Source organism: Pristiophorus japonicus, chromosome 7 (genome assembly GCF_044704955.1).
Source record: "Pristiophorus japonicus isolate sPriJap1 chromosome 7, sPriJap1.hap1, whole genome shotgun sequence".
NCBI classification, from domain to species: Eukaryota; Metazoa; Chordata; class Chondrichthyes; family Pristiophoridae; genus Pristiophorus; species Pristiophorus japonicus.
Window position 1 is genome coordinate 243,650,563 of NC_091983.1, and position 23,871 is coordinate 243,674,433.

Genomic DNA, 23,871 nt, shown 5'->3' on the forward strand with positions numbered 1-23,871 from the left:
CGCCAGGACAGCGGGCTTTCCAATGGTTCAGGTCGCCATTGATTGCACCCACGTGGCATTGCAAGCACCTCAACTGCAACTGTTTCGCAACTACAAGGGCTACCAGTCTTTGAATTTCCAGTTGGTGTGCGACCGCACCTTCACTATGAATGCCCGCTATCCTGGCAGCACACACAATGCTTCCATCCTGCAGGAGAGCACTGTGCCACGACTCTTCCAGCCACCACATGAAGGTCGTGGCTGGCTTCTTGGCGACAAAGGCTATGGTCAAGCCAGCTGGCTCATGATATCCCTCAGCAACCCCAATACCCGTGCTGAGCATCGTTACAATCTCATAGAGCAGACAATCGGGGTGCTAAAGCAGCATTTTCAATGCCTTGACCACTCTGGAGGCAGCATTCAGTACTCCCCTCATCAAGTGTCGCTGTTCTAGTCTGCTGCATGCTGCACAACCTGGTCACAATGAGGGCCCAGGAATTGCCACTGGGGATTGCAGTTCCATCTCAGGAGGAGGAAGAGGAAAAGGAGCATGACGATGCAAGGCATGGTGAGGCATTCGAGGAGGAAGATCAGGAGCTATGGAGGAGGCACCATGGCAATACTACCACTGAAAGGGCCACACGTCAGTCCCTCGTCCTGCATCGATTCTGATGAATCAACGACCGGACCTCATAGTCACATTGCTATGTGCAGCTCCGTGAAATTCTCCATTAATACACATGACAGCATTGCAAACGGTCAAATTAACCTTTTATTATCTCTACCAAGAGTGTGCCCTCAAGCAGCACAACAATAACCCTTCACCAGCAACTAACAAAGAATGTAACAAATGCCCCTTGAAACAGCATAACACACAATCAACTTCAGGAATATATACACAAACGACTCTCCCATCTGAAATGCAAGACCAACTCCCATGAACCATATTATTCCAAGACCTTTCCACAAATAACAGGCGTCAAACATCAGCAACTAAATATGTACAATTATATTTACAAGATGTGGACATCTGGTCATGGTTGGAAAAATCCTTATTGGGACTTGCTTGCATATTTGCCACCCCTTCCCTTTCCCCGCCTCCCACACCTAGTGCTGCTCCTTAATGTGTCCGCAGTGCCTGCAGCAAGGCTGCTTGAAGGCTGCTATGACTGTGAGGCAGACACTGAAGATGGCCTTGCAGGACGCCCTGGCTCAGCTCTGGGACTGGAAGGTCCAGCTATGGATATCACCACCTTAGCATGGGCAGCAACAGCAGTTTCGGATGTGTGGGGTGCAGACTGTGGCAGAGTGGCAGATGGGAGCCAGAATGCTGTCATCGTGAGCGAGTACAGCACCATACATTTCCATCGACACACTATCACCCTGCCGGGGCAGAGCCTCAGTATCCGGAGCAATCTGCTGGAGCACAGATTGCTGGCCTGCTTTGGCAACATCAGTTCCTCATTGGACAGTGGGGAATCCAGAGAGAATGGCAGCAGTCAGTGTTTGTGTGGTATCAATCTGAGTATGCTTCAGAGGAGATTGAGTCTGCACGAGAGCAGACTGAGTCTGAAACGCAGCAGATTGAGAATTGATGTTACCAACCAATTACTGCATCACATCATGAAGGTCTTGCCATCACCTCTGGGTCCCCACGGTCACTCGTCGACTCCAACATCCTTTGGTACTTATCAAGGATGGGCTCGATGGGCTGCTGAGAGGCATAGGTAATGCTTGAGGTGGTCTCCCCCAACCTCACAGCAAGTGCATCTATGCTCTTCAGGACCCTTGTTAATGCACTGATAAGCTTGTGATGCATTTCCAATACCTCTGTCGCCATAGCATCCAAATCTATGTCCAGATCTGAGTCACGCTCAGCAGGACTCAGGGGCCGACTCCCCCTCCGGAGAGATGGCCCCCGAGGTTCCCTTCGCACTTGGCATTGCTGCAGGCCACTGTGTTCAGGAACCTCAGGCTCATCAAACCCCGGGAAGATCGGCTCGCCCACCGAGGTGGTATCTGCACTATGTGCAGCAGATGGATCGTGCCGAACTGGGGCAGAACTGACACATTCTTCCTCCTCACCTCTCCTGTCATTGGAAGTGGATGCCTGACAGACAAGCTGTTGCGCTTCTGGCTCATTATCTGCAAGCATAAAGTGACAGAAATGTGGTTAGCAGCAGGGGAGGGGGCAAGAAGGGAAGAAGATGGTGACATAGGACATTTATATGTAAACTAGGTAAGGCATGTGGTTTCAGGGATAAATGGTCTCATATAAGAGGCAAAGGGGATGAACATACTGTCACTGTCCCCAACCGCTATAGGACCCACTTATGCGCCCACTCAATCTTCCACCTTCATGAGGATGTGGAGGTCAGGCTCCCTTCCACCGGTCTGCATTTGATTTTGCCTGTTGTGAGCGAGTTTCGCCTCAATAACAGAAGGTGTGAGTGTGCAGCAAATCGTCTGCCACATGTGCCTTGCAGATTTGAATAGCTGCTACAGTATGGAACTGTGCAGATGTCCATTTGACTCTCAGTAGCTGCGTAGAGTCGCTGTCGCTTGGAGTAGCTGAGTCGTCCGTGGGGAGCGAGAAGCGAGGGTCCAGCTAGAGGGACTTGGCAGCAAGGAGGTTGGCCTGGAATATAGGCCTCAGTTGGGAGGGTGGGGAATGGGCAGTGGGCCCTTGTAGCACAGTTTAAGGGGTAGGTAGAGTGTTTTGAGGGTCAGGGCCAAAGGGGGCTTAGACAGTGAAGAGCGGAGCGGGGGGGTGGGTGATTTGAGGGAGAGAGGTGGAAGATGGCAGCAGATGGTCAGAGGAAGGTTTGTTCGTGGAAAGTTTCCTAGGGAGCTGCTATCCCATCCGCCATCATGGACAATCCGCCAACTTGGACACTGTTGAGACAGTGCAACTCATTGGCTGAGACAAGGCAACGGGAGCAGATGGAATCCCCGCTGAGGCACTAAAGTATGGTGGAGAGGCACTATTGGCACGAATGCATGACCTCAGCTCTCTCATCTGGAAGGAAGAGAGCATGCCAGGAGATCTCAGAGATGCAGTAATCGTGACCATCTTTAAAAAAGGAGATAAGTCCGACTGCAGCAACGACAGAGGAATCTCCCCGTTATCAGCCACTGGGAAAGTCGTTGCTAGAATCCTCCTCAACCGTCTTCTCCCTGTGGCTGAGGAGCTCCTCCCGGAGTCACAGTGCGGATTTCGTTCTCTACAGGATACAACGGACATGATTTTTACAGCGCAACAGCATGATTTTAGTGCAGGGAACAGCACCAACTCTTGTACATGGCCTTCTTTGACCTTACAAAGGCCTTTGACACTGTCAATCGCGAGGGACTATGAAGCGTCCTCCTCCGTTTCGGCTGCCGCCAAAAGTTCCTCACCATCCTCCGCCTGCTCCACGATGACATGCAAGCCGTGATCTTGACCAACGGATCCATCACAGACCCAATCCACATCTAGACCGGGGTCAAGCAAGGCTGCGTCATCGCGCCAACCCTCTTCTCAATCTTCCTCGCTACAATGCTGCACCTCACACTCAACAAGCTCCCCGCTAGAGTGGAACTAAACTATAGAACCAGTGGGAACCTGTCCAACCTTCGTCGTCGCCAGGCCAGATCCCAACCTGCCGTTGAACTACAGTACGCTGATAACGCTTGTGTCTGCGCACATTCAGAGACTGAACTCCAAGTCATAGTCATGTATGGAGAAAGAGTCAGACTAAACACTGTGAGCTCAAAGTAACGTGTGACCTTAGTCTTTTATTACAGGTCTCCAGAGTGCCTCTCCAACCTTATGGGATCCCTTGGGACTCCAGGGGATGAGCCCTCTGGTGGATGTACAGAGTAAATACAAGTTTACATATATAACAATAGTCAACATCTTCATTGAGGCGTACGAAAGCATGGGCCTTACACGAAACATCCGTAAGACAAAGGTCGTCCACCAACCTGACCCCGCAACGCAGCACTGCACCCCAGTCATCAAGATCCATGGCGCGGCCCTGGACAACGTGGACTATTTTCCATACATCGGGAACCTATTATCAGCAAGGGCAAACATCGACGACAAGATTCAACACCGCCTCCAGTGCACCAGCGCAGCCTTCGGCCGCCTGAGGAAAAGAGTGTTCGAAGATCAGGCTCTCAAATCTACCTCTAAGCTCATGGTCTACAGGGCTGTAGTGATACCTGCCCTCCTGAATGGCTCAGAGATGTGGACCGTATACAGTAGACAGCTCAAATCGCTGGAGAAATACCACCAACGATGTCTCCGCAAGATCCTGCAAATCCCCTGGGAGGACAGATGCACCAACGTTAGCGTCCATGATCAGGCCAATATCCCCAGCATCGAAGCACTGACCACACTCGACCAGCTCCGTTGGGTGGGCCACATTGTTCGCATGCCTGACTACCAGACGCCCAAAACAAGCACTCTATTCGGAACTCCTACACAGCAAGCGAGCCCCAGGTGGGCAGAGGAAACGTTTCAAGAACGCCTTCAAAGCCTCCTTGATAAAATACAACATCCCCACTGACACCTGGGAGTCCCTGGCCAAACACCTCCCTAAGTGGAGGAAGTGCATCAAGGAGGGCGCTGAGCACCTCGAGTCTCATCGCTGAGAGCATGCAGAAACCAAGCCCAGGCAGCGGAAGGAGCGTGCGGCAAACCAGTCCCACCCATCCTTTCCTTCAACGATTGTCTGTCCCACCTGTGACAGAGACTGTAATTCCCGTATAGGACTGTTCAGTCACCTAAGAACTCACGTTTAGAGTGGAAGCAAGTCTTCCTCGATTTCGAGAGACTGCCTATGATGATGATGAGAGTGGCTGTGTTAATGGTGGGATTAGGTGGCTACCAGCTAAGATTAAGGCTGAAGTTTGGCAATACATATAAAGAGTAAAACGGTAGTAGGAGAAGTGGGGCTGAGTAGAGACCAAGAGGGTGAGCTACGCTTGGATATCAAGGGAATGGCTGCTGAACTGAGGCGGAAATTTGCAGCTACGAAGACCATGGCCTGGTACACATGGTGAAGGAGCAGACATTATGGCATTGTAACGTTAATAAGAGTGCTCACCCCGACGACCCTAGTGAGGTCATTGAACTTCTTGCGACATTGTGTCGCAGTTCTGGGCACCGTTATCCTGGCCAACACGTGCCATGCCACCTCCCTCCTCAAACGTCTGAATACTCTAGGCGGTAGCCTCCTACCACGCTCAGGCTGCAGGACATGCCATCGCTTCTCCACAGCCTCGATTAATGCCTCCAGCGCCGCGTTGGAAAATCGGTGGGCATGCTGCCGACCTGCACCCTCAGCCATATTCCCACTTTGATTGACTGTGATGGTGAAACTGCGCATGCGCAGTCATCTCACTTCACCTTTAAGAAGCATCTGTCGCCAGAATGTCTAATGACCATCACCTCATTCACATTCACTCTGGGAATTTATCGCAACGATTTTCAGCTTCACCGCCCGAAGAGAAGCATGCAACAACTGATTTACTGATTCATTTCTCTCTTGGGGCACTGATACCGAAGTTTTTGGTGGACTGCGTTAACTTTCACAAGGCGCTACACTTACTGACCAGCCAGGCTTACCGCCTCAAAATGGACGATACCGAATTTCTAGCCCCAAGTCTATTGTTGGAGAAAGAAAGGATGTTTTGATATACTTGACCCAGGAGTGCCTGATGTGGGGTGATCTTTCTTTGTACTTATTTCTGCATGAACAGTGAATGTTTGATGCTAAAAGAAAATCACAGAACTCATTTCCCTGTTAGCCAAAAGTTGAAAAACATCTATTTCTCAGTACTAATATCCTCACATAATGTTCCTAAAGATTAATTAATAATAGCAAACATCACTTCATACCTCATGTATATTTCTCACTGTGATAGGAATGTCATTTCCGTACCGCACAAAGAACAAGCACAGACCATCAAGGTGATTTTCGGATAAATTGCCCATAAATAATCTCATCATTTTGGTGCCTTTAGTAACTCCAGCAATAATTCGGCCACTTTCTAAAAATAATCAATTAAAATTAATCAAAACATTAGTCAGGCATTTACTCTTCATACTTGGATGTGTATAGAAACAAAGATCATGGGGGAAAAATTCAGTACCATAGCGCCTCCCATCCAGCAGATGGGTTATCACTGGGGCAAGTCAAATCCAACGCCGCATGCCAAACCTCCCCGCCCCTGCCCCACCGCAGCGCCAGCGCTAACATTTATTGTCAAGAGCCTCAACGCCAGGTGAACATAAGAACATAAGAATTAGGAACAGGAGTAGGTCTGCTCCGCCATTCAACAAGATCATGGCTGATCTGGCCGTGGACTCAGCTCCACTTACCCGCCCGCTCCCCGTAACCCTTAATTCCCTTATTGGTTAAAAAGGTGGATCGTCACGAGTACACTGACCGCCCAAACTGCGAAATTCATTGTCGCCACCTACCTTGGCACCTGAAGTAAACACTGACAGGGAGACTGGGCATGAAGCAATAGGAAGCCGGTTCCAGGGACGTTATTTAAAGGGAACATCAGTAATGATAGTGACTTATCAGTACTTTGTCAATTTCACATAGTGCAACAGTCTCATTCCGTAATTTCAACATTTAGTATATAGTATCAACTAACAAGTCGCTACATTTATTCTAAAACAAATCAAACAGCTACACTTGATTACATTAATGGGCGCTGTAATTGCAGTCGACCTCACACACCAGACCAGGTTCTACAGCGGAGGGAGTGGAGGCAGCGAGAAAGACTGGAACATGTGGCCAGAGGGAGGAGGAAGGCCCTCAACAGGAGCTTTTACTCTTCGAAGGTATTCCGAACGCACATCTCTTCCCTCCAATTATGCGAGGAGCAGAGTACAAGGAGCCGTTGACCGCTTCATCAGACTGCAGTTTGAATAAATTAAACCCGAGATCCCCGTTGCTCACTAATTCCACCCCTCTCGCAGGTCATATGACAGCGCAAAGCTGAAATGAGACACACCGCAAAAGAATCCAAACTGAATTCATAAATTTATCAAAAATCAGTGAACATCTATTTACAACAAAAATATTAACAACTAAAATATTAACTATTCATCCCTGTGCAATCCCTTAGTTCCTCTCATAACTGTGCCATTGCCTACTCTAGTGCTCCTACGAAGTGCTACCCCAGTGGATGCAGCAAGACTGGTGGAAGGCTGCTGAGTGTCCATGCAGGAGACTTCAGATGGCCTTGAAGGACGCCCTCGACAAGCTCTGGGCCTGTAGACTGCACTACCTCAGCATGGGTGGCTTAAGTCTGGGCTGCCTAGATGACAGGCAGCGACAAGGGCAATGGCGGAGTGGCAGTGCTGGGAGTAGGAATGCTGCCATCTTGAGAGAGGACTGCATGCAGGTTCTTGCTCCACTGACCCACTGCCACTCCGTCGGGGCTGCACGTCAGCATCCCTAGCAATCTGTCGAAGCACAGATTGCTGGCCTGCTGCGAAACCGTGAAAGCCCCGGTCGACGGTGGTAGACCCAACCATGATGGCAGCAGTCAGATCTTGCGCGGCATCAAGCTGAGACTGCATGACTGCAGTCTGAGATTGGATGCCACCAAGCATAGACTGCAATACAGCACTAAGATGTTTGTGGCTTCTGCCTGTGCTGCAATGGAAGCTGCCAGACTGCCCATCACACGCGGCATCAGCTCTGGGTCACCACGGTCTCTCTGAGAGTCTACCATCCTTTGCAGACTGGAAATGATGGGCTCCATGGAGTGCGCAGAACCTTGTGCAATGTTGGAGGCAGAGTCTTCCATGCTCCATATCATTGCCGAGACTCTTGGACACACGTAATTGCACCTATCACCTCCGTGTGCATGCCCATCACCCTTCTTCTAAATGCCTCATCGAAGTCCTCATCTGAGTCCTGTGCAGCAGTACTCATGCATGAACTCGGCCTCTGGGGAGCTGGCCCAAGATACCCTTTCCCCCTGGCCTTGCTACAGTCCACTCATTTCCAGTGCCTCACCTGTGCAGATACCCGCTACTATACTAGCCTCGCAAGACCAAAAGTTGCCAGTATTTGAGCTGGTGAGACATGCAGTGTGTTCTTCCTTCTCCTCTTCTGCTGCCTCCCTCTCTATGGTTCCCTATCCCAATCCACACAGACCTGATCCATGTCCGGACCAGGGTCAGGTAGGGCTGTGTCATTGCGCCAACCCTCTTCTCGATCTTCCTTGCTGCAATGCTCCATCTCACGCTCAACAAGCTCCCCACTGGAGTGGAAATAAACTATAGAACCAGTGGGAACCTGATCAACCTTCGTCGCCTCCAGGCTAGATCTAAGACCATCCCATCCTCTGTCGTTGAACTACAGTATGCGGACAATGCTTGCGCCTGCGCACATTCAGATGCTGAACTCCAAGCCATTGTCAACATCTTCATCGAGGTGTACGAAAACATGGGCCTTACACTAAACATCCATAAGATAAAGGTCTTCCACCAACCTGACACCACCACACAGCACTGCCCCCCAGTCATCAAAATCCATGGCGCGGCTTTAGACAACGTAGACCACTTTCCATACCTCAGGAGCCTACTATCAGCAAGGGCAGACATCGACGACAAGCTCCAACATCGCCTCCTGTATGTCAGCGCAGCCTTTGGTCGCCTGAGGAAGAGAGCGTTCGAGGATCAGGCCCTCAAATCTGGCACCAAGCGTATGGTCTACAGGGCTGTAGTGATACCCGCCCTCCTATATGGCTCAGAGTCGTGGACCATATACAGCAGACACCTCAAATCGCTGGAGAAATATCACCAACGATGTCTCCGCAAGATCCTACAAATCCCCTGGGAGGATAGACGCACCTACGTCAGTGTTCTCAATCAGGCCAACATCCTCAGCATCGAAGCACGACCACACTCGACCAACTCTGTTGGGTGGGCCACATTGTCCGCATGCCCGATACAAAACTCCCAAAGAAAGCACTCTACTCGGAGCTCCTACATGGCAAGCGAACCCCAGGTGGGCAGAGGAAACGTTTCAAGGACACCCTCAAAGCCTCCTTGATAAAGTGCAACATCCCCACCGACACCTGGGAATCTCTGGCCAAAGAGTGTCCTAAGTGGAGGAAGAGCATCCGGGGAGGGCGCTTAGCACCTCGAGTCTCATCGCCGAGAGCTTGCAGAAAACAGGCGCAGGCAGTGGAAGGAGCGTGCGGCAAACCAGACTCCCCACCCACCCTTTCCTTTAACGACTGCCTGTCCCACCTGTGACAGAGACTGTAATTCCTGTATTGGACTGTTCAGTCACCTAAGAACTGATTTTTAGAGTTGAAGCAAGTCATCCTCGACTCTGAGGGACTGCTTATGATGATGATGATCAATGTACTGGTCAGGTGGGCAGAACAGTGGCAAATGGAATTCAATCCGGATATGTGTGAGGTAATGCATTTGGGGAGGTCTAACAAAGCAAGGGAATACACATTAAATGGTACAGCACTGAAAAGTGTAGAGGAACAAAGGGACTTTGGAGTGCAGGTCCACAGATCCCTAAAGGTAGCAAGGCAGGTAGATAAGATGGTTAAGAAGGCATATGGAATACTTACCTCTATTAGTCGAGGCGTGGGTACAAGAGCAAGGAGGTTATGCTTGAACTGTATAAAACACTGGTTAGGCCGCAGCTGGAGTGCTATGCAGTTCTGGTCACCACATTACTGGAAAGATGTGATTGCACTGGAAAGGGTGCAGAGGAGATTTACAAGAATGTTACCTGGACTGAAGAATTTTGGATATGATGAAAGGTTAGAGATGCTATGTCTGTATTTTTTGGAACAGAGGAGGCTAAGGGGAGACCTGATTGAGGTGTATAAAATTATGAGGGGCCTGGATAAAGTGGATAGGAAGGACCTGTTTCCCTTGGCAGAGGGGTCAACAACTGGGGGGCATAGATTTAAAGTAATTGGGGGGAGATATAGAGGAGATATGAGGGGAAATTTATTTACCCAGATGGTGGTGGGGGTCTGGAACTCACAGTCTGAAAGGGTGGTAAGAGGCAGAAAGCCTCACCACATTCAAAAAATACTTGGGTGTGCACTTAAACTGCCGTAACCTACAGGGCTACAGACCAAGAGCTGGAAAGTGGGATTAGGCTGGCTAGCTCTTGGTCGGCCGGGGCGCATACACAATGGGCCAAAATGGTCTAGTTCCGTGCTGTAAATTTCTATGATTCTATGAAATGCACTACCCTCATCGACCCACCTTGTTACCTCCTCAAAAAAGTCAGACACAACTTTCGCCTAACAAATCCATGCTGACTGTCCTTGATTAATCTGTGTTTGTCTAAATGAAGATTTATCCTGTCCCTTAGAATTTTTACCAATAATTTTCTCACCACCTGGCTGAGTGGCCTGTAATTATGCGGCCAATCACTTTCTCCCTTTTTAAACAAGGGTACAATGTTCACAGTCCTCCAGTCCTCCGGCACCACACCTGTAGCCAGAGAGGATTGGAAAATGATAGTCAAGAGCCTTTGCTATTTCTTCTTTTGTCGCTCTTAACAGTCTGGAATACATTTTATACTAGCCTGGGGATTTATCCACTTTCAAAGCTGCTAAACTCCTTAATATTTCCTCTCTCATTAAGTTTATTTCATCCAATATTTCACACTCCCTGATTGCAATGTCTGCATCGCCCCTCTCTTTTGTGAAAACAGATGGAAAATATTCATTAAGAACCATACCCATGTCTTCCGCCTCTACACACAGATTACCTTTATGGTCTTTCTAGAGTTATCCTCCTGCTCTTAATGTATTTATAAAACATCTTTGGGTTTTCCTTAATTTTACTTGCCAAAATGTTTTCATGCTCTCTCTTTGTTTTCCTAATTTCCTTTTTAATTTCACCCCTGCACTTTTTATACTCCTCTCGGTCTTCTGCAGTATTGAGCCCTCAGTATCTGTCACAAGCCTCCCTTTTTTTCTTTATCCTACTCTGTATGCCCCTTGCCATCCAAGGGGCTCTAGATTTGTTAGTCTCACCCTTTTTCTTTAAGGGAACATACTTGCTCTGAACCTTCAGAATCTCCTCCTTGAATGCCTCCCACCACTCTGACTCTGATTTACCTTCCAGTAGCTGTTTCCAGTCCATCTTGGCTAAATCACATCTCAGCTTAGTAAAATTGGCTTTCTCCCAATTGAGATCTTTTGTTCCTGGTTTATCTGTGTCCTTTTCCATAATTACCCTAAATCCAGCTGAATTATGATCACGAGCACCAAAATGTTCTCCCACGGATCCCCTTCCACCTGCCCAGCTTCATTTCCTAAAACGACGTCCAGAACCGCCTTCTCCTTTGTTGGGTTTGCTACACATTGGCTAAAAAAGTTATCCTGAATGTATTTTAGGAATTCTGCACCCTCTATACCTTTCACACCAATTTTATGCCAGTGAACACACCAGAAATTACTCCCCTTCTCTGCCCTTAACACACTCACTGCCCCATTCAATACTGATGAAGTCTCCCATTATCACTACTCTTAACTATATCATTCTTAAACCTCAGTACTTTCTGCTCCTGTCTCCTTCCCACTATTTAGTGGCTTATAAAATACACCAAGTCATGAAATTGATCCTTTATTGTTACTCAACCAAATAGATTCTGTCTTTGACCCCTCAAGAACATTCTCTATTTCTAGCACTGTCATCATCATCATAGGCAGTCCCTCGGAATCGAGGAAGACTTGCTTGCACTCCCAAAGTGAGTTCTTTGATGGCTGAACAGTCCAATGCGAGAGCCACAGACCCTGTCACAGGTGGGACAGACATTCGTCGAGGGAAGGGGTGGGTGGGGCTGGTTTGCCACGCGCTCCTTCCGCTGCCTGCGCTTGACCTCTTCACGCTCTTGGCATTGAGTCTCAAAGAGCTCAACGCCCCCCCGGGCAGTCTTCGGCCAGGGTCTCCCAGATGTCAGTGGTGATGTCGCACTTTACCAGGAGGCTTTGAGGGTGTCCTTGTAACGTTTCCGCTGCCCACCTTTGGCTCGTTTACCATGAAGGAGTTCCGCATAAAGCATTTGCTTAGGGAGTCTCGTATCTGGCATGCAATCTATGTGGCCTGCCCAGCGAAGTTGATCGAGTGTGGTCAGTACTTCAAAACTGGGGATGTTCGCATGGACGAGGACACTGATGTTGGTGCTCCTGTCCTCCCAGGGGATTTGCAGGATCTTGCAGAGACATCGTTGGTGATATATCTCCAGCGACTTGAGGTGCCTTCTATACGTCGTTCATGCCTCAGATCCATACAGGAGGGCGGGTATTACTACAGCCCTGTAGACCATGAGCTTGGTGGTAGATTTGAGGGCCTGGTCTTCAAACACTCTTTTCCTCAGACAGCCAAAGGTTGCACTGGCACACTGGAGGCAATGTTGAATCTCCGCATCAATGTCTGCCTTTGTTGATAAGAGGCTCCCGAGATATGGGAAATGGTCCATGTAGTCGAGGGCCGCGCCGTGAATCTTGATGATTGGAGAGAAGAGCTATGCAGCGGGGATAGGCTGGTGGAGGACCTTTGTCTTACGGATGTTAAGTATAAGGCTCATGCATTCATATGCCTCAGTGAATACATTGACTATATCCTGGAGTTCAGCCTCAGAATGTGTGTAGACGCAGGCGTCGTCCGCATACTGCAGCTCAATGACAGAGGTTGGGGTGATCTTGGACCTGGCCTGGAGACGGCGTAGGTTAATCCCACAGGTTCTGTAGTTTAGTTCCAATCCAGCAGGGAACTTGTTGATTGTGAGGTGGAGCATGGCGGCAAGGAAAATTGAGAAGAGGGTTGGAGCAATGATGCAGCCCTGTTTGACCCCGGTCCGGGCGTGAATTGGGTCTGTAATGGATCCGTTGGTAAGGATCACGGCCTGCTTGACATCGTGAAGCAGGCGAAGGATGTTGACAAACTTTTGGGGGCATCCGAAATGGAGGAGGACGCTCCATAGACCCTCACATTTGACAGTGTCAAAGGCCTTTGTAAGATCGAAAAAGGCCATGTATAAGGGCTGGCGCTGTTCCCTGCATTTTTCCTGTAGCTGTCGTACTGCAAAGATCATGTCTGTTGTACCCCAGAGGGGACAAAATACGCATTGTGATTCCGGGAGGAGCTACTCGGCCACAGGGAGAAGACGATTGAGGAGAACTCTAGTGACAACTTTCCCAGTGGCTGATTTCAGGGAGATTCCCCTATAGTTGCCGCGGTTGGGCATGTCCCCTTTTTAAAAAATGGTCACAATCACTGCATCTCTGAGATCTCCCAGCATGCTCTCCTCCCTCCAGATAAGAGAGATGAGGACATGTATCCGCGCCAACAGCGCCTCTCCGCCATACTTTAGCGCCTCAGCAGATTCCATTCTTGAGTTGCTTTATGGCTTTGCCTACCTTGTGCAACATTGGAGTTTCACTGAGTTGGTGGCGGGTTGCATGCTGCAGGATGGAGTCGAGAACACTCGAGTCAAAGGCAGAGTCTCGATTGAGAAGATCTTTAAAGTTCTCCTTCCATCGGGCCCTGACAGCCTCGGTGTCCTTGATGCGTGTTTCCCTGTTCTTGGTCAGGAGTGGGGTAGGGCCTTGGGAGTTTGTACCGTAGGTGCCCTTGACTGCAATGAAGAATCCTCACATATCATGGCTGTCGGCAGTTGTTGTATCTCCTGTGCTTTCTCTATCCACCACCTGTTCTTTAGGTCCCGGGTTTTTTGTTGGACCTGAGCTTGAGCCTTCTGTAATGTTGTGTTGCAGCTCCCGAGTTGGGTTATTGCTTGAGGCTCAGAAATACTTTGCGCTTGTGATCTATTAGTTCTTCGATCTCCTGATCATTTTCATCAAACCAGTCCTGCTGTTTTCTGGTTGAGTGACCAAGTGTCTCTTCACAGGCACTGGTGGGCAGACCAAGCGGGGGGCATTCATCGTCTCAGGGTCATCAAGGCATGCCAGATTGGCTGTGAGGCACTGGCTGTATAGCGCTCTCTTAGCTGGGTCTCTAAGTGCCCCAGCATCAACTTTTTTGAGGAACTGCTTCTGCTGTCCCCTTTGCTTTGGGGCAATGTTAATGTTGATGATGGATCGGATTAGGTGGTGGTCCGTCCAGCAGTCGTCAGCTCCTGTCATGGCATGGGTCATGCGCACATCCTTGCGATCCCTGGCTCGGCCGATGACATAGTCAAGCAGATGCCAGTGTTTGGAGCGAGGGTGTTGCCACAATGCCTTATATTTGTCCCTCTGGCAGAACAGGGTGTTAATGATGAGGAGTTCATGTTCTAGACATTTTGTCAGGAGTAGGGTACCACTGGAATTGGCTTTCCCTATCCCCTCTCTGCCAATCACACCTCCCCAGAGGGCTGTGTCTTTGCCGACCCTGGCATTAAAGTCACCCAGGAGGATCAATTTGTCGCCCGTGAGGACGCGTGACAAGGATGTCTCGAGGTTGGAATAAAAACCCTTTTTAGCCTCATCCGTTGCATCGAGTGTAGGGGCGTACGCACTGATGACTGTGGCGCATTGGTTCCGGGATAGGGTAAGAGGAAGAGTCATGAGGCGTTCATTAACCCCACAGGGGGAGTCTTTGCGGCGGTTGGCCAGCTCATTCTTGACGACAAAGGCGACTCCATGAAGGCGGCGTTCTGCCTCTAGTTTCCCTTTCCCGAAGAAGGTGTAACCTCTAGCACTGTAATATTTTCCTTAATCAAAACTTCCACTCCTTTTTTTCCTTCCCTATATTTCCTGAATAACTTATACCCCTTTTTAGTGGCAGGTCTCAGTTATCGCCACTACATCATATTCCCATCTGGCTATTTGCACCGGCAGCTCACCAACCTTATTAACCACACTTCGTGCATTTCGACTAGGGATGGGCAATTACTTGGGCTGGAGGGCCACTTAACACATCTTGGTGAGCTGTTGAGGGCCACCCATCAAAGTGCCACCAATCGCGCCATCTAGTGCAGGCCACTCCCCAACTCCTGCCGCTGGAAGAGATACTGCACATGCGCGGCTGCATAGTGGTTGACCGTGCAGCAAATTTAAAGGGACCATTCACGAGAAAAATTAGAGGGAACATTGCATAAACATAAATTCAGACAGTAGTCAGATGCAATCTTACATACACAACATGCATTCGATACTGCTTAGAAATGATTCAAAGATAAAAGTTGAAAATTAAGTATCTTCTGATCTCTGTAAATCAGTGGTGTGAAATACAACTGTACCCTCTTTAGAGCCTGTGTCAACATCAATTTCCCACCTCAGTATTCCTTATGTCCCTCTGCAAAGATTACTGATGCGTCCCAATTAATGCCAGATGAGAACATAAGAAATAGGAGCAGAAGTAGGCCATTTGGCCATCGAGCCTGTTCCGCCATTTAATAAGATCATGGCTGATCTGATCTTGGGCTCACCTCCACTTCCCTGCCCGCTCCCCATAACCCTTCACTCCCGAGAACTCCCCTACTGTCATACTCTGGATAATGGGCTTGAGACAGACTGGTGAAATGGGCGGAGACAGACTGGTGAAATGGGCGGTCACAGGCCAGAGGGAATCTAACAGACAGAAGTAACAAGTGATTCCTTTTGGTGAGAAGAATGAGGAGAGGCAATGCAAGCTAAATGATAGAATTTTAAAGGGGGTTGGGAAGGAGACCTGGGGGAATGCGTACACACGTGTCTGGGCAGGTTCCGAAGGTTGTTAAACAGACACACAGGAGCCTTAGCTTTATATAATGAGGTAGAGTACTAAAGCAAGTAAGTTACACTAAAGCTTCATACAACACTGGGTTGGACGCAGTTATCCAACAGCAGGCCAGGGCCATTGGAGGGAGCAGCGAGCTGCGGCCCGGCCCAGAAATCAGCGCGGTCCCAGCCTGCAAGACCATCAGCAGGCCGGGGCCATTGGAAGGAGCAGCGTGCGGCGGCATACCACTGCAGGGAGCAGCATGTGCTGCTGCAGGAGGGCGACGACTGCGAAGCCAGGTTGCTGATTGCAGTGCGGGCAGGCACAGCAGGAGGGGCAAAGGAGCGGTAAGAGTCCATAGAGTAAAGTGACCGGGGCCCAGGAGTGGCGTGAATCTGGGGCCCAGAAGAGGTGAGGGCCCAGGGGCAGCACGGGCCAGCCCACATTGCGATATGTGTGCGCACTAGGTCCTTGCAGCAGAGTTGGTCTCCAGTTAGCCTTGGGTAATATTTGCCACTGGACCAAGACCTAGCTCTGTCAAGTCCGTGTGGTGGCAGGTGTGCAAAGGCTGCCACACGTTAAAAAAATCCACGCACAGGCATCTTCCACCCTTCCCGATGTAACTCAGGATCTGGAATATTAGGTCCTGCATTGAAACACCTGTGAACTCATCCCTTTTTGGCGTGGAAGCAAGTCATCCTCATTTCGAGGGACTGCCTATGATGATGATGGGATGACTGGGAGAGGAAAAATGCAGTGCTGGTCACTTTCTTCGGTAAAAGGGTTGTGGAGATGAGCAGCCATGACTCCACTCTAAAATGGATAGGGCATATTCGAGTACATGGTGCATTCTGGGTATAGACATCCGCCATTGGGGCCCAGAATTACAGAAAGGATCCTTTTGAGATCGTGCCAGGGAGAATCGCTTTTGCGAATTATTAATTTGAATTAAGTATTACTATATTTTTTTCCTTGGTTGCAGTTCGGGTCTGTCTCTGACCCATGAGAAGTGAAAGCGGATAGACAAATATGCAGCTTGAGCTCCGGCTCGTGTTCTATTTCTGCCCCATTCAGCGGGCCGGAGAGAATGAGTTGGCAGGCCGGATATGGCCCGCAGGCCGTATTTTGTCCACCACTGATTTAAACAAATGCACTTCTCACCTAACATAGACCACTCTGATCCCACCTAATTCTGTATTATTTCTAACTCTATCTCTCCCAATCCTCTGTGCACCTTGTTTCTACTTTTTAATACTCACCATGGCAAATTAGTTTAAACCCACTCCCAAAGCACCAGTAAACCTGCCCACAAGGATATGGGTCCTAGCTCGCTTCAGGTGCAAACGATCCATCTTGACAGGTCCCTCCAGCCACAGAACTGGTCCCAATGTCCCAGGAATCTGAAGCCCTCCCTCCTGCAATTTGCTTGTTCACTAGCATACTTCAAGGAATGGAATCTGCCACCCCCACCTGTCCTGGCCTACACATGACTCCAGTCTCACGCTATGTGATTAATTCTTAATGCCCTCAGGTCAGCTATGGATGGGCAATAAATACTGTCTTGCCAGTGCCATTTCACAAAAACACATTTTTAAAAAGACCTTGGCTTCACCCCTTGGAATAAGTCCTGGAATCCCAGGCAATGTAAAGAGGAGACCCAGCATAGTGGATCCTTGTTCTCTTTTTCATGATGTTTAGACCTGAGAAAGGGGTCGTCTCCTAGGGCAACAGTCAGGAAAATCAAGCCTTTTCTGAAAACATTGAAGTTTTGTCCATGTGACCATCCCGTTCATGCATTATGTATAAGGCCCATCAACTCACAACAGTCACTTAATTTAATACAATTTTCTTTTTAGAATTTTAGGGGGAGAAATTGGCCTCTGTTAGCGCCTCCTGGGGAGACGATAATGGGGTGCTAAGGGCTTACCGATCAAGAGCCCAAAATTACCGACACCCATGAACTTCAATGACAGGTTAGCGCTGGCGCTAAAACTAACTGCCTCGATCTCCTGTGCCCCGGAGATCGTGACGTCATCAAGTGCGCAGCATCCATTATTACCACAGATGTAAAATTTGTTTCCACCCCCTGCAGCATTACCTGGCATCAACAACGGTAAGTGCAGGAGGCGTTGTCACCTCGGCTGGTCACTTGTGAAGCGCTAATTAAATGCTGTGGTGGTCATGTAGGCCAAAATTTAATAATGTCCTCATTGTGCTGTGTTTTCATTTTTTTCCAGGCTGCGATGGATCAGCCCTGCACTCTCTTATAGACTGCTTGGGGCTGCTCTGCACATATGGGTGCCGTCGACGACCATTCCCAAGGGGCCCGAGGCACTGGGCCCTCCCTTTAAGGGAGGGAATGAACCTGTGAAACAGGCTCGGCTGCACGGAACATTGTGCAGCACTCTGCCGCTGCCGCCCCTCTTGTTTCCTTTACCGCTTTAAAGGGAAGTGGTAGCGCTTAATTTAGTGCTCTACTTCCCTTTTGGAGCGCTAAACCAGAAGTTCATGTCGGAATCAATTGTGTAGTGCCCAGCGATACTTTTGTGTACCCGCAAAAGTTAGCGCCCCGAATTTCCGGCCCACAAAAGGAGGCCATTCGGCCCATCGAGTCTGCTTCAGCTCATTCGAAGAGCAATCCAGTCAGTCCCACTCCCCTGCACTTTCCCCATATCCCTGCAATTATTTCTCCTTCAAGTATTTATCCAATTCCCTATTGAAAAATGATATACTATTGAATATGTAGTCGCCATTCTATCAGGCAGTGCATTCCAAATCCTAACCACTTGTTGCATAAAAAAGATTTTCCTCATGTCACCTCTGGTACTTTTGCCAATGAACCCTTGGATGTGCACTTAAAAGTGCCATAACCTACAGGGCTACGGACCAAGAGCTGGATAGTGGGATTAGGCTGGATAGATCTTGGTCGGCCGGCATGGACACGAAGAGCCGAAAGGGCCTACTTCCACGCTGTAAATGTCTTTCAGACTCATGGAGCTAAAATCCTACAAATCTGCTAGATCCGATGGCCTAAATGCTAGAGTTCTAAAAGAGTTGGCTGCAGAGATATTAAATGCAAAGGTTGTGATTTTCCAAAATGTCCTAGATCCTAGAATGATCCCAATGGTTTGAAAGGCAGCAAATGTAACCCCGCTATTCAAGAAAGGAGGGAGAGCGAAAAAGGGGAACTATAGTCCAGTTAGCCTGATATCAGTTGTCGGGAAGATGTTGCAATCCATTATTAAGGAAGTGGAAACATGGCACTTAAAAAATCATATTACGAAGAGTCAATATGGTTTTATGAAAGAAAATCGTGTTTAACAATTTTATTGATGTTTTTTGAGGATGTAACCAGCAGGGTAGATAAAGGAGATCCAGTAGATATAGTATATTTGGATTTCCAAAAGGCGATTCGATAATGTGCCACATAAAAGAATGTTACGCAAGATAAAGGCACATAGTGTTGAGGGTAATATATTAGCAATGATAGAGGATTGCTTAACCGACAAAAAGAGAAAGGATAAACGGGTCATTTTCAGGATGGCAGGCTGTAACTGGTGGGGTGCTGCAAGGATCAGTGCAGTGGATGCAGTGGCCTCTTGCGCGAAATTCAGCTCTTTGTCTTTTTTTCCCAAGCGGAGCGGAAGTCGATCATAATGGGGGCAGAAGTGGGGCAGAGAGAAGATCAGTCATAAGAGGGGCGGATGTGGGGGGCGGCAGAGTATCCGCTGCTGCAGTCATCAGCGTAGTGCTGATGACGGCATCACACTGGCGCGTCATCACGTCTCGCCCCTTCATTTAAAGGGGAGAGCCGCTGCAAGCTCTACGATTATTTTAGTTAGGCCACAAAGGAGAGTTTCGGCCGGGCCAGCGGCCTAGCACCCAAGAGGGGGCTTAATTGTTGGCCCAACCTGGCAGTCGATCGACAAAAATAATAAGATTGCGGCAGTGCCCACTCCTCTTTAATTGCGGCCGCACCGCCATTCTGCACATACTGCAACAGAAAAAATTGTTGGGGGCACCGCGGACAGCCACCAAGATTTTGTACGGTAAATTTTGCATATGGTGCGGAAGATCAGCGATGCGCATTTTGATGACGCACTGCGGAGGGTTCGGCAGCAGCAGGGCGGAAGTGGGGACCGCCAGAAAAAACGGCGTTAACAAGCCTTATCGGGAGGCTGAATTTTGGCCGCCAAGAGTAAGGAAGTATTGCTACAATTGTATAGGGCTTTGGTGAGACCACACCTGCAGCACTGTGCAGTTTTGGTTTCCGTATCTGGGGAAGGATACACCTGCGGTGCAATGAAGGTTCACTCGATTGATTCCTGGGATGAGAGGGTTGTCCTATGAGGAGACATTGATTCGATGGGGCTTATTACTCTTTGGAGTTTAGAAAATGAGAGGTGATCTCATTGAAATAAATAAGATTCTGAGGAGGATAGACAGGGTAGATGATGAGAGGCCGTTTACCCGGAGTAACTATTTGTACTAAGTCTTCCTTCTGCCATCTACTGTCGCATGTGCAGACGTGAGAGTTAGGACAAATAGTCTCCGACTCCTCTTCCCCCCAGCGCAATTTACAGTAACCCTTTTCTGCGCATGCGCCCATCCACTCTCCGAGCCATTGACCAATGCCCTCCGTCGACCAGTGCCTCCATTGTGCCAAGCCTCTGAGCCCTGAGCAGCTCCACAACACCACGTTGCCTCCACTACAGCTCAGAAGCCCTGGCACGGCGAGCCTCTGATCCATCTGCCTTAGGAGGGCCCACGGGCAGCCGAGAGCAGCGGCAGGCGGCCGAGAGGGCTGGCAGGGTGAGAAGCGGTGGATGGCCGAGAGGGAAATGGGAGAGGGAGAGAGAGAGAGAGAGAGAGAGAGAGAGAGAGAGAGAGCCTCGGGGGGGGGGGAAGAGAGAGAGACTGTAGGGGAGGGAGAGAGACTGGGGGGGGGGGCGGAGGGAGAGAGACTGGGGGGGGGGGGGCAGGAGGGAGAAGCTGTAGGGAAGGGAGAGAGACTGGGGGCGGAGGGAGAGAGACTGGAGGAGAGAGAGAGGGAGAGAGAGTGGGGACAGGGAGAGAGAGACTGGGGGAGTGGGAGAGAGACAGACAGACAGCCTGCAGGGGCGGGGGGGAACGAGAGAAAGAGACTGGGGGGAAGCGAGAGACTGGGGGGAATGAGAGAGACTGGGGGGAGCAAGAGAGAGCCTCTTGGAGAGGGGGAGGGAAAGAGAGGGAAACTGGGGGAGAGAGAGACTGCGGAGGGAGGAAAAGAGAGACCGGGGGGGAGAGAGAGAGAGAGACTGGCGGGGGGGGGGAAGAGAGAGAGAGAGACTGGGGGGGGGGGGAGAAAGAGAGAGACGGGATGGGGGAAGAGAGAGACGGGATAGGGGAAGAGAGAGGGTTTGGAGGGGTGAGAGAGGGAGAGTGGGGTGGGGGCGGAGAGAGAGAGAAACTTACGGGTGGGGGGGGGGGGGGGGGGAGAGTGAGAGAGAGAGAGACTGGGGGGGTTGGAGAAAGAGTGCGGAGAGGGAGACTGGGGGAGAGAGAGAGGGAGAGAATGTTATATTATGTAAACTTGTATTTACTCTGTACAGCCACCAGAGGGCTCATAGAAACATAGAAAATAGGTGCAGGAGTAGGCCATTCGGCCCTTGGAGCCTGCACAACCATTCAATAAGATCATGGCTGATCATTCACCTCAGTACCCCTTTCCTGCTTTCTCTCCATACCCCTTGATCCTTTTAGCCGTAAGGGCCATATCTAATTCCCTCTTGAATATATCCAGTGAACTGACATCAACAACTCTCTGCAGTCGGGAATTCCACAGGTTAACAACTCTCTAAGTGAAGACGTTTCTCCTCATCTCAAGTCTTAAATGGCTTACCCTTTATCCTAAAGACTATGTCCCTTGGTTCTGGACTTCCGCAACATCAGGAATATTCTCCCTGCATCTAACCTGTCCAGTCCCGTCAGAATTTTACATGTTTCTATGAGATCCCCTCTCATCCTTCTAAACTCCAGTGAATACAGGCCCAGTCGATCCAATCTCTCCTCATATGTCAATCCTGCCATCCCGAGAATCAGTCTGGTGAACCTTCGCTGCACTCCCCCAATAGCAAGAAGCCCTCCTCAAATTAGGAGACCAAAACTGAACATAATATTCCAGGTGAGACATCACTAAGGCCCTGTACAACTGCAGTAAGACCTCCCTGCTCCTATACTCAACTCAAATCCCCTAGCTATGAAGGCCAACATAGCATTTGCCTTCTTCACCGCCTGCTGTACCTGCATGCCAACTTTCAATGACTGATGTACCATGACACCCAGGTCTCGTTGCACCTCCCCTTTAACTAATCTGCCACCATTCAGATAATATTCTGCCTTTGTGTTTTTGCCACCAAAGTGGATAACCTCACATTTATCCACATTATACTGCATCTGCCATGCATTTGCCCATCACCTAACCTGTCCAAGAGACCCTGCAGCCTTTTAGCGTCCTCCTCATAGATCACACCGCCACCCAGTTTAGTGCCATCTGTAAACTTGGAGATATTACACTCAATTCCCTCATCCAAATCATTGTTAATAGCTGGGGTCCCAGCACTGAGCCCTGCGGCACCTCACTAATCACTGCCTGCCATTCTGAAAAGGACCCATTTATCCCGACTCTCTGCTTCCTGTCCACCAACCAATTCTCTATCCACGTCAGTACATTACCCCCAATACCATGTGCCTTAATTTTGCACACCAATCTCTTGTGTGGGACCTTGTCAAAAGCCTTTTGAAAGTGCAAATACACCTCATCCATTGGTTCTCCCTTGTCCATTCTACTAGTTCTACGGCAAAAAATTCTGGAAGATTTGTCAAGCAGGATTTCCCTTTCATAAATCCATGCTGACTTGGACCTATCCCGTCACTGCTTTCCAAATGCGCAGCTATTTCATCTTTAATAATTGATTCCAACATTTTCCCCACTACTGATGTCAGGCTAACCAGTCTATAATTATCCGTTTTCTCTCTCTCTTTTCTTAAAAAGTGGTGTTACATTAGCTACCCTCCAGGCCATAGGAACCGATCCAGAGTCGATAGACTGTTGGAAAATGATCACCAATGCATCCACTATTTCTACGGCTACTTCCTTAAGTACTCTGGGATGCAGGCCCCGGGGATTTATCGGCCTTCAATCCCATCAATTTCCCGCCGAATAAGAATTTCCTTCAGTTCCTCCTTCACATTCGACCCTCGGTCCCCTAGTCTTTCTGGAAGGTTATTTGTGTCTTCCTGGAAGGTTATTTGTGTCTTCCTTCGTGAAGACAGAACCAAAGTATTTGTTTAACTGGTCCGCCATTTCTTTGTTCCCCATTAGGAATTCACCTGAATCTGACTGCAAGGGGCCTACGTTTGTTTTCACTAACCTTTTTCTCTTCACATATCTATAGAAGCTTTTGCGGTCAGTTTTTATGTTCCCAGCAAGCTTCCTCTCATACTTTATTTTTCCCCTCCTAATTAAACCCTTTGTCCTCCACTGCTGTATTACAAAATTCTTCCAGTCCTCAGGTTTGCTGCTTTTTCTGGCCAATTTATATGCTTCTTCCTTGGAATTAACACTATCCTTAACTTCCCTAGTTAGCCACGGTTGAGCCACCTTTCTTCCCCGTTTTATTTTTGCTCCAGATAGGGATGTACAATTGTTGAAGTTCATCCATGTGATCTTTAAATGTTTGCCATTGCCTATCCACTGTCAACCCACTAAGTATCACTCGCCAGTCTATTCTAGCCAATTCACGGCTCACACCATCGAAGTTACCTTTCCTTAAGTTCAGGACCCTAGTCTCTGAATTAACTGTGTCACTCACCATCTTAAAGAATTCTACCATATTATGGTCACTCTTTCCCAAGGGGCCTCGCACAACAAGATTGTTAATTCGTCCTTTCTCATTACACATCAACCAGCCCTCTAGCTGGTTCCATAAGAACATAAGAACATACAAATTAGGAACAGGAGAAGGCCATCTAGTCCCTCGAGCCTGCTCCGCCATTCAACAAGATCATGGCTGATCTGGCCGTGGACTCAGCTCCACTTACCCGCCCGCTCCCCGTAACCCTTAATTCCCTTATTGGTTAAAAATCTATCTATCTGTGACTTAGAAACATATAGAAACATAGAAAATAGGTGCAGGAGC

General features: G+C 49.1%; 1 protein-coding gene across 1 annotated transcript in view; it reads right to left on the reverse strand.

Annotated features, from left to right (window-relative positions):
• The window catches only part of LOC139266712 (dynein axonemal heavy chain 8-like), a 2,132,242-nt gene that overhangs the window by 1,924,788 nt on the left and 183,583 nt on the right, over positions 1 to 23,871 (reverse strand). Inside the window, exon 5 of the mRNA XM_070884298.1 lies at positions 5,867 to 6,018. Coding sequence (XP_070740399.1) covers positions 5,867 to 6,018 — 152 coding nt within the window. The remainder of the gene's footprint in view (positions 1 to 5,866; positions 6,019 to 23,871) is intronic.